This window comes from Leptonotus elevatus, chromosome 10 (genome assembly GCF_054856555.1).
Source record: "Leptonotus elevatus isolate MCC_2025b chromosome 10, RoL_Lele_1.0, whole genome shotgun sequence".
NCBI lineage: Eukaryota > Metazoa > Chordata > Actinopteri > Syngnathiformes > Syngnathidae > Leptonotus > Leptonotus elevatus.
The window spans coordinates 16,303,444-16,315,378 of NC_141248.1; the positions used below are offsets into that span (position 1 = coordinate 16,303,444).

The 11,935-nt window shown below is 38.7% G+C and overlaps 1 protein-coding gene across 2 annotated transcripts in view; it reads right to left on the reverse strand.

Annotated features, from left to right (window-relative positions):
- The window catches only part of kcnb1 (potassium voltage-gated channel, Shab-related subfamily, member 1), a 36,719-nt gene extending 25,686 nt beyond the window's left edge, over window positions 1-11,033 (reverse strand). Inside the window, exons 1-2 of one of the 2 annotated variants that reach the window (XM_086087222.1) lie at window positions 10,685-11,033; window positions 8,152-8,796 (exon numbers count right to left, since the gene is read on the reverse strand). In XM_086087222.1, coding sequence (XP_085943348.1) covers window positions 8,152-8,727 — 576 coding nt within the window. In that variant the 5' untranslated portion in view covers window positions 8,728-8,796; window positions 10,685-11,033. Of the gene's footprint in view, window positions 1-8,151; window positions 8,797-10,555; window positions 10,624-10,684 lie in introns of those variants that run through there. The other variant, XM_086087223.1, reaches the window with a different exon arrangement.
- Window positions 11,034-11,935: the final 902 nt, after the last annotated feature.

The window sequence follows — 11,935 nt, forward strand, 5'->3', positions numbered from 1 at the left end:
CCACATTTCCGTGTCATCTTAAGTGTGACTTGAGCGCGGCGTAATTGGAATTTGTCGCCTCCCATCTGATGCACAGCGCAAGCTGACAGCCGCGTTGGCCATCGCACCTCTCCGCTGACTACGGAGGGAATCATTTGCGCGCTATTATCTTTGAGACGGAGATGAATGATATCAAAATGGGATCTATCGTAAATTTGACCTGTAATCTGTATAACTTCAATGAAGAATAAATAGGGTTGCATAAGTGTGCACACCCTCTTATAAGAGAGATGTGGCTGTTTTCGGAATTAGCCAATCACATTCTCACTCATGTTAAAAGGGCAAGCAGTTCACACCTGCCACCATTTAAAGTGATTATCCCTGAATAAATGTCAGGTGTTTTGAAATTGTTTACTTTGATCTCTTTTTTGAGGTGTCAAAATGAGTGCATGAATTTTGAATTGATTTAAAGTTCCTCTACCGCCACCAAAAAAAAAATTGGTTAATGAGACTGTACTGGGGGAATTCAAGTCGCAAAGCAGCAGACATGTTACTTCATGTTAAAGATTGGATAACTCTTAATATGAAAAGAAAAAGAAAAATGCACTGAGCTGTCACCAATGTCTTAAATGCAATTATGCCATCTAGCGGCAGGAAAATGACCTCAACACAACACAAATCCATATCACACTCGTTTTTTTACAGTACATGACATTTTTTAAATGTTAACTCAATTTTATGAATTATTATGAAATTACTGTATCAATGACTAAAAGATGCAGCCATATTTCTTTTAGTTTACCATCCCCCCCCACTTTTATGCTAACAAGAGTATGAAAACTCACAAAAAATAAATTTTAATGTACATTTAGAACAGATATACAATTTGTGAGTAACTGTGAGTTAACTGCTGAAGACATGCAATTAATTACGATTAATTGTATATTGCAAAAACCTGCCATTTGACCAGGGGTGTGTAGACTTTTTATATCCACTGTATATTATACAATACAACAAGAATAAAAAAAAAATCCTGACTATAAATTGGGAGGGGGGTGCAGTAAAAGCCTGGAAAAGCCTTTATGCGTGTAACCAGCTTTAGGTTTGACGATGACACACTATATTAAAGTAAGAGACAACCACCCAAAACGTGTGATGTCTTACAAGCAGGTGGTGGAAGAAGAAAACAAAAAAAAAAGCTTTTCTTCTTGGTGCCAGCGTGACTGTTCTCATCATGCTCAGACACAAAATGCTATTTGATGGGGGCACGAATGTGATTTGAGCAGGAGGCGGACGACAGTGTGCCTTCCAAAGAATGTAAACAGAGAGAGGAGAGCTTCAGATTGGGCCTCCCGGAGAATAATGAATGTGACATTTCCCTGACATTTAGTCCGAGGTATACAAGAGGAAGCGGAGATAGGAAAAAGAAGGAACAAAGCTGCTCCCCCCCCACCCCCCTTTGTGTAAAGATTTCCTCTTAGTCAAGATATTAAGACAGTGGTGTTCCTGTTTGTTGCTAGGCAACCGTTTGTTTAGAGCTTGTATCTGTCACCAATTCCCCCATGCGATTATGGCCTGTTACCGTCGCTGACCCTTGCTGATGAACCGTCGCTGGAAGTTGTTGTGGTTGATGCCAGATGAGCCCACACGTGTGTGGATTTAATATGTAGATCCTAATTAGTGCTTTTATGTTGAGTTGAGTTGCCATAGGCACCCACTTGATTAGGTAAACTTGCGCAATCTTATAAGATCCCCAAGAAGAGATATATTAAAAAAAAAACGTTCATAGCAATCTAGTCATGCCATGAACATTAAAAATCCATCAGTAAAGGATTTCTAAAAAAGGTATATAATTGCCTATAAATGCTCCCAAGATCATGGCAAAGCACTACTTTTGTATATATGAAATTCTTCAAATCACTTCAACAATTTATTGGCAACAAAATGCTGCAAAATAGCACAGAAGTCTTTATGCTTCAACTTAAGTGCAAAAAATACAATTCTGTCTTTTTTTTTAAGACTAAGGAAGAATTGGATTAAAAAATTTTTTTATTTTTTTATCTGTGGAAAGTCAAGGCAAAAGGTAAGATGGAAAGAAAAATATTTGACCCATTTAATGTGAAGCATTGCGTCAAAGTTTGATGATCAGGATTTAGCATAAAAAAACTGTGCTCGAAATAATTAGCCACCAATTCCAGTTTAAATCTCCTTTTATGTTTTGGGTCAAATTGACCCTTTTGGAAAATGTAGATGGAAAAAAAAAACGTTTTTATTTTTTAAATATTAAAAACATTGCATTGAGTTATGTGATTTTTTTAATTTATTTATGATTAAACATTAGAACAGGTCCCATAAACAATTGTTAAGAAACAAACACAACAGGAGATGTAACCAATCAACATGAAATTTGATCAACGCATCGATCATAACAGGCCGCATGAAAAAGTCTCAAGGACTCATGGCTGAAACTGAACGGGAAGTTAGCCATTTTTGGTTTAAAAACAGCCATTTTGGGGAGGAATTTGAATAAACCTTAATCGGAAGACGGTACACTCTAAAAACAGCTGGGTCAAAAATAACCCAACTATGGGTTGATTTGATCCGTTGAGTCAAAAAATGTGTCTTTCACAGTAAAACAACTCATAAATATTAGTCAGATCCTTTACTTGGGTCCAAAAATTGGCTCATTTTGAATAAAACAACCCAGAAAGTTGGCTCAAAATTTTGTATCCATAATTGGGTTACTTTTAACCCAACTGTTTTTAGAGTGGTACCGGCCTGCGAGTCATTTAAGACCGGACCATACAGATAGAAATAAGAAAAGAAAAAAAGACTTCCAAAAGCAAATGAACTGAAAGAGGCTGCAGGAAAGGCCTGGAAAAGCATTTCAAATGAAGAACGCAAAAGTCTGCCGAGCGTCAGTACGATTGCAGCTCATTTCTACACCACAAAAACAAACAAGTCAATCAAATCCGAGCGTTATTATCTTTTGAAAGGGCCAAATTCTCCTTGTTCAACTGCGCGAGTGTTCCCGATGTTGTCGTCGATGGAGTGTTAGCGAATTAGAAATTGATTCGGCATCGTTCTTCTTCAGCTCAATCCATGCTCGTCTTAATGCGTCTACTTATCACCGGGTGGCTTATTGATCGGAGCAGCGGATTCAACGAGAACAATATGCACGCGCGCGCATCGGGACATTGTCCTCCGCCGCAATCGGGAGGCCGTAATGGAGCGAGCCATCGGCGAGTTTCCACTCCCGGGCGCTCGTCTCCTTTTTGTAGACGACGGTGCTTTCTTGGCTGTAACATAATAAACATTGATTTTTAAATCGCTTTCATTCACATGAAGAAGAAGAAGAAAAAGAAGAAGAAGAAGAAGAAGGTTGTTTGCTGATGGATTCAAAGAATTTATTTTGACGCATTTTTCTCAAAAGTGCTGACGATTCCTGGAGCCTGTCGTTCTCCAATTAGATAGCCGCTGAAAGCAAAGCAGGTCAGCATTTTTTAGGTTTGCTATGTCCAATTCAGGAGTGCTATCCAAGGCCACTCGGTTGTTCTGATATGGACAAAAATGTGGATGTCAATTTTATTCAAAAGTCAAAAATACTTTGGGATTTAAACTCTCGGTAAATGTTTGGCATGTGCAGTGGGTCCTCCAACTTGAAAAAAAAAATGCCTTAAATGGTAACACACGATTGAATTAAATTAGTATATTAAGTTTAAGTACTTATGAGTTCATTAAACGTAATACTTTGGATTGGAGTCACTTTGGATTCATTTAATAGGTGAATATATTAACTCATTCACTGCCATTGACGACTATAAACGTAAAAAATTCATGTGAACTATTTCTATTAGTTTCACATTTTTTCATTTCATTTACATTTTTATGAAAACCTAGATTTTTTTTTTTATTGTACATTTATATCAGATATAAAATGAGTAATTAATCGTGAGTCAACTATTGAAGTCATGCGATTAATTACAAATAAAAATTTTAATCGTCTGACGCCCCTTATTTTTATTTTTTTATTTTTTTTAGGGGCGATAAAAATGTTTAAATTGTAATGAATCACATGACTTCACTAGTTAACTAACGATTAATCAAACATTTTATATCTGTTCTAAATTTACAATTAAAAAAATCTAGGTTTTCATACTCTTGTTAGCAAAAGCAGGAAAAAAGTGTTCAACTAATAGAAATAGTAAAAATGACTTTTTGACGTCTATAGCCGTCAATGGCAGTGAATGAGTTAAGTTGAATGAACACATACTTAAACTTAATTAGTTCACTTTTGACTAACTCAATTAAATCGCGTGTTACCACTTGAAGCAATTTTTTAAAGTTAGTCAGCAATTCAATTTGGAATCTTAAATTGATTCAACAATTCTCTTTTTAGAGTGTAGAAGACAACGGCAAGGTCGGTTAGTCGTTGGATGTTGTCATACTGGTAAAGTCAAACATTACAGAAATTTTAAATATATATAAAAAATTAAAAAAAGAAGAAGAATATATCTCATATTTTGCTCTTTGCATGTTACATATTGACTGATTTGAAAATACAAAGATGGAAAATCTGACTTTTTTTTTAGGTGATATTAAAAAGTCTCAAACGCATCTTGTGATGTTCACGGTAATGACTCATATGTTTAGTTACAACTGAGCCTTCAGAAAGGCCTCACGTCATTTAGCGCATGCCGCTAATAAGGTCATTACGCGCAGTCAAGTGAGACTCTTGACGTCTACTAATGCTTGGAGACATTGACCAAAATGTAAGCGTACTCAAGCAGCGAAAGCGATTTTTGGCAATTACAGCAAAGTCATTACCTGGCTTCTTCGTGAATGCAGTCTGAAGGCAAAACAACGGATCAAACGGCGTTCTTCTAAAGCATACAACAAAAGTCGACTATTTCTGACTTGTGTACACCGACACGGTCTATTTTGACTCACAGGATAAAAATACTCTGATTTGATTGACGCCATTAGAAAACAATGAAGTCAACGATATGTTTATTATCGCGGTTGCATGGTGGCAAATAGTCATAATATTCACCAATTTATTCACCAAACTCATTTGGACGTGATGGTATAATATATTTCTTCTCTTTCTAGAATAGAGGTCACCAACATGGTGCCCCCAAGGGTTCGCATGAGTAGCCTGCAGGTTTGGTCTAAAAATAGCTCACTTGTGATGGGACATTGTGATTTGCTGGCAATGTTGTAGAAGTGAGGATTTGATTTCTGGGATTTACAGAACGAATGTTGCATATTGATATTTATTTGTTTCCTACGTTGTTGTGAAAAAAACATCATTAACATGGTCAGTGGCTTCACAAAGATGAATGGTAATTTATAATTAACTCATTCACTGCCATTGACGGCTTTAGACGTCAAAAATTCATTTGAACTATTTCAATTAGTTTTTTCCACTTTTGTTAGCAAGAGTATGAAAACCTAGAAAAAGGTTTTTATTGTGCATTTAGAACAGATATAAAATTTGTAATTAATCGTCAGTTAACTATTGAAGTCATGTGATTAATTACAATTAAAAAATGTAATTGCCTGATGCTCCTAATTTTTATTTTTTTTCTTTAATTAGGGGCATCAGGCGATTATAATTTTTTATTGTAAATATTCACTGACGACCTAATTTTTAATAATCGTTTCTTTCTTTTTTTTATAATCTTTTTTCAAAAAAAGAAAAAAAATCCACAATTAGGGCGTCAGGCGATTAAAATTTTTAATTGCCTGACGACCTAATTTTTAATAATCTTTTCTTTTTTTAAATAATCTTTTTTCAAAAAAATATTTAAAATGAGGGCGTCAGGCGATTAAAAATTTTAATTGCCTGATGACCTAATTTTTAATAATCTTTTCTTTTTTTAAATAATCTTTTTTCAAAAAAATATTTAAAATGAGGGCGTCAGGCAATTACATTTTTTAATTGTAGTTAATCGCATGACTTCAATAGTTAACTCACGATTAATCACAAATTTAATATCTGGTCTAGATGTACAATATTTTTCCCCCCTAGGTTTTCATACCCTTGTTAACAAAACTGGAAAAAAATATTAAAACTAATGAATGAAATTAATTTTTGACATCTATAGCTGTCAACGGCAGTGAATGAGTTAAGGGGGATTTGAGTACATTTTTTGTTTCAGAAGTGCGTATCAAACTGGTAACCCTTTGCATTAATCAGTACCCGAAAAGTATCCCACAGTTTCAACAAGGTTGGTGACCCCCGTTTTAGAATATAAAATGACTACTGTGTTTCCAATTCAAGTTTATGTATACTGTATTTAACTCACTTCATTGTTCCATCAAGGCTCAATGCGCACTCGCTGAGGGTCTGTTGCCACGGTAACGGCCCTAACATGAAGCTGCAATTAAACAGCAGCCACTTGTTCGGCACGCTCTTGCATTTGAACACAAATGCAACAACTGCGCCGTGGACGTGCAACCACCTCAGTTCGGCGAGAAATCCCCAATCTCACGCTACAATCATCAACTGACAAGATCACCTTCTGCAAAGGTTCATGGGACCGACTTCCTCGTTTAAATTCACATCCATATTCTCACCAAGATACATCAGTTTGCATTTTTTTTTATACCAATTCGGGCCCTTTTCGAGACACGACGAGTCTGTTTATATCATCTCGAGCTCGTTGCTGATAACACAAACATCTTGTCACGTACAAATAGTCACGAAAACTCGGAACACTGTGCCCTCATTAGTCACAAAAACTTGATGGAGAGGGACAGATGATAGCCAATATTCGTGAAATAGAAGTCTGTTTGAATTTTTGTAGCCTAAAATGTACTTCAAGAGACCATGTCATGGAAAATAGACATTTTAATTGCTCATATATGCAAAACATTACCACCTATCAAGTGTGAAATCCTATTTGTGAAAAATGTGTCAGGAAGGTGCCGTTCAGCACCGACGCCTTTAATTGACACGACGCTGTCGGAAATAACATCGTGCACAATCCGCCATTAAGACGAAACAATTTGGCAGAAAGAAAACCGTTTTATTTAAAAAGTGTGAAACTGTGCGCTTGCTTTAAGTTCTTAATTGACACTCCCGGTTGAAGCCGACAGTAGAACTAACGCAAAATAAAGATAACTAATGTATGATAAAGCATTCTTCTTGTAAACATTGCACCACGCTAAAGACGGGCTTAAACAAGAAAACATTATTCACAAACAATTTTTTTTTACTATGTGAAAAGACAAGTTATATTATTGCAGCTTTGTCCATAAAGTTCTTCTTTGTCTGTTTTCATCCAATGTGCACGCATGCACCACACTGCCCCCTTTGGAGGCCAAGGGACGCACAACATTGCTCTTGGGTAAGTAGGATTATTCTGCATGTATGGGTTTGATTTGAGTGAAATGTATTTAGTAGAAATGCTGGTGAACATTTCGTGAAACTAAAACATATTTTCATCAAAATTGCAAGAAGGTGCTACAACTCAAAGTTGGCGAAATGTCTTTTCTGTTGATTATCTTTCATGAAGTTCTTCTTCTGTCTTTCACTTTTACAGTCTGTCATTACACAAGCGCCACCTTCAGGAGCCATAAAGTATTGACTTATGATAAATAATATCAGTATTTATACTATTATACTTAATACTATATCACATACAATAAATACATTGCAGTATTTGTACACTATAAAAAATAAGTAATATTTACTTGAAAAAAAACTAAGTATTTTTTTCACTCAGAAATTCTACGTCGTTTTTACATGGAGAGTTTTGAGTATATTTTACCAGTTTTTAAAAATAAAAAAAAGTTACTCAAGTGTTGAGGAACGAACCCATGACCTCTATCACCTGAGCCATGCCACCCACTTTTGCCGTTTGCCACTATACTGCATTGCTGGTGTGTCTAAAATGAGATGAAAAATGTGTCTTTTTTTGGGTCTTTCAATATACTAACATGGATCGGCATGGGTCAGGTGCTAGTGTGGCTTCGTTCCTCAACCTTTGAGCAGCTTTTTTTTTTTTAATAAATTGGTAAAATATACTCAAAACGCTCCTTATCAAATTTACTAAGAATTTCTGAGTGAAAATACGTTACTAGGATTTTTCAAGTAAATATTACTCTTTTTTTATATTTTTTTATATACAGAGTTAAAGACACACACTTATGCCTGACGATTACCTTTGCAGCAACAGACGAGCCGGGCTTCTCCAAGAGGTCCCACAATTTCTTGCGTTTCTCCGCACAGCACGTGTTGTCAAATTCCTCCCCGTCCCTGTCCTTTAAATTATCTGCCTCCCTTTTGAGCTCCTCATTCATCTGCTCCTTCTTCTGGTGGTACCTGGCCTGGCAGCAGGACTCCAGGTAGATCTCGTCGATGCCCCAGTAGTCCAGTTCCTGGCTGAAGGACAGTGCGCACATCTCCTCCATCATGTGCAGCTTCCCCGTGCGGTAGAAGTTCAGGATGGACGTGAAGGCGCCCGGGTGGCGGTCGAAGAAGTACTCGTTCTCGTCCACGTTGTAGTCGTCGCACACCTCCATCAGAGACTCGTGGCTGCTGCAGTCCTGCAGCTTGCCCAGACGCGTCCGCGGCAGCCGGTCCAGCGTTCGCCACAGGACCTCGTGCGGGAGGCCGCCCACGTTGAGGCGGACCCTCCGGAAACATGACTTGTTGCCGACGCTGTCCACCGGCTCGGGCGGGAGCGACGACGTCGACTGCGAGCCGGCCTTGTGGAACTCCGCCAAGGACTTCTCCATGATAAGCTTAGCGGGTGAGCACCCACGACTATGGAGTCCACTTGGTCCTGCTTTCTGTCATTATTGTCTCTAAAAAAAAGGGGGAAAAAAAGAAGATAATTAGCTTATTCACTCCCAGTCATTTTCACGGAAGTAACCCCCTTCGCTCCCGGAGATTTTGGATTTAAACTGATTTTGCAAGGTCCACATTAAAAAAACAATATTTTTATCGGTTTCCGTTTTGCAGCAATTAGCATTAGAATATAGCTAAGTTTGATCATTATTCATAAACCTGTTGAAAACATTGGCAAAAAGAGCTTGCTGCAACATGGCCCTGGCTGATATCTTATACTCTGATGCCACCTGCTGGCCATTTTTGTAATAACTGCTATTGCTTTACGCAACCTCTTCATGTCAGAAGCTGTATCAAAGTCTTCATGCTCTAGCAGGAACAAAAACACACTTATAAAAACGTATAAATACGTGTTTGGGAGTGAAGGACAAAATATTAAAAACGTATTTATACGTGTTTGGGTTTGAATGAGTTTTAATATCCACAATACATTTTTTAGATGGTATACAACTGTCTTACAACTTTTCATCAAAACTTAAAAGGTAAGCAGAGCTGCATAGTTTTATCCGGCCCGCTGCACACAGAGTGCCGTGACCACCACACATCTACCAGCAGGAAAACTTCTACCCTCTATCAGGTTGTGAGGATCTGCTGTACTGTATGCATTAGCTGTAATTGAACCATAAAAACATGGTGAGATTATCAGGGGAGAAACAGAATAGGGGGGGGGGGTATTTTGAGAGGCTGTCTGCAAATGATCGATCACCCCCATTTACTGTGTCGTTCGGCGACAGAGTCTCTCCATGCTTCGCTTCGTATAGCCACATATTATAAACATTGTTTATGCTGAATTAGTATGGCTTGACAGCTGGGTCTCGCTTTTGTTTAGTAGCAGAAGATGTCATTTATTTTGTGAAAGCTCAAGCACGTTTTTGAAAAATACAACAACAACAACAAAAAAATTGAAACATAATCTCATTATGATTCAATGTCACAGCAAATCATAACCAGAATAAACACATTGTTAAATTAGCGTCATTCCGAGTGCTATTATCTTTGCGAGGGCAGAATTACTACTGCATCTCTTATAATGGATGTCATTATATTGCGCAGGTGCACACACAGAATGTCACCTTGGTTAAATAAAACTTCTCGGCCAATCATACATCAATTTGACGCCCCATCAAAACAGTAGCCGGGGGAGAAATAATAGAATCTGCGGCAATAAATCTGCAAAATGTGCTGCATGCATGGACGCCCTGGAGGGAAAACAGCTTCATCTTTCTTGATGTTTCCTCTTTAATTGTTTGCGAGCCAGTGGATGTTTGTCACGCGGCGTGGGTGGGAACGCGCAGCGGAGCTGTCCAGTGCTGAAACTCAAACTACCCCTCCCCGCCCCCCTCCCCCCGTTTGTTGCCATTATTCCAATTGCATATCTTTTACGTTGTTGTTGTTTTTTTTTATTTTGTTTTCCTCGAGAGGAGATGATGCTTCGGAGCGCGGGCGTGCTTTGCATTTTAATGTTATTGATTTGCTTCAAATCGCGTAAAAGTGCTTCCGGCCTGCAAATGCGATCGTCCGTGACTGTCACACAAACTTTCAAACACTTGAGCCTCAAATCTCACGCGCATTACAATGTGAGGCTCCATCAAATTGCGCACACACGAGGAGGACGACAAAGGAGACGCCCACCCACCCAAACCCCCCTCCGCCAAACCCCTCCCGCTTGTTGGCTTCGATACAAGCCAAAAACATCTTACAATTTAGAACACCCACCCATGGTGATGTTTCACGATGTGCGTTTGTGCTCCATTTGGCGCATAGCCGAGCCCGGCTATACGTTTCCTGCAACGTGATGAAATGATGACATACGCTTTGAAAAGAATACAATCATTGTGTCAGTACCGTGCTGAGTTGTTGTTGTTGTTGTTGTTGTTGTTGTTGTTGTTGGACTCCAGCAGAGATGGAGATGTAGCACAAAAATAAAAGAAGCCGCCGTCACTGGTCTACTCGATCCGGGCTGTGCTGCCGTCCATTCCCGCCCTCCTCAGCCTCCGACATGTCACACGCGTCTGGCGAGCTCCACACGCGTCACCGCGCCGCATTCTTCGTCCGCAGCGTGCAAGCCGTTCCCCGAGATCAACAAGTAGCGACGTGGTGGTCATTCGGAATCGGACCAGTGCTCCCAGTCCGCCGCAGCAGCAGCAGCAGCAGGAGGAAGAGGAAGGGGAAGGGGAGGAGGAGGAGGAGATGAAGGAGGTCTTCACCAGCCAGGCGGCGCACCGGTCTCTATCCACAGCACATCGGAGTTAACTCTTTCCGAGCCGAGTCTTCACACCTGAACGCACCACGGGTTAAACAGCCGGGAAAACAAAACGACAGGTAACGTTCAGACACATAAAAGAAATGTTGTTTATTTCGCTTGCAAAGATGAATAGTGATCGATTTTTTTTCCATTTTGATTTTAACATATTTGTTTCCTACCCAGTGGCATTCAAAACATCGGTACCTGGGCCTTCAGTTGGAACGAAAATATTGTTTTAAACGTGAAAAAAAAAATCGTCATAGCCACCAAAGATGCTGATTATCAAACCTATTACTGTTAATATATACAGATAGCTTCTAATTTGCCAGTCAAAGTTTTGCTCCAACCAACCAATCAGAGGGCAGAAAAGTGCTGACGTCATTGAGGACAGTGTATAAGGAGAGCTTGTGGCCTCTCTAGGGAAGTCCTTCTCAAATATAGGAGGGTGAATTCCCATCTGGGGGCACGTGAACTCATGGAAAATGTTTTTTTCCCGGCCTGGAATAAAGTGTAATAGCATATCTACTACAGTAGGTGGCAGTGGTGAGTGTTCAGTGTTCTTAACTTCTCTGCAGAAGTGTACTTCTGAAGTATTTCATAAGCACTGCTCAAATAGTAAGCAAAAGAATCAATGAATTAAATAAAAAACAAAAAAGAGCAATATTTTAACATTGGAGAAAATTATATATGTCAAAATTTTTTGTTAGAATTTCAATTTGAATAAAAACCCAGGTGTACTCAAAATCACAAATGCAATGTGCTTGATTGAACACTAAGAGTGTGCTAAATTTGAAATGAAATGTGAATCAACAATTTTTTTAAATTAACATTTGTTGAAAATAAATATGAAG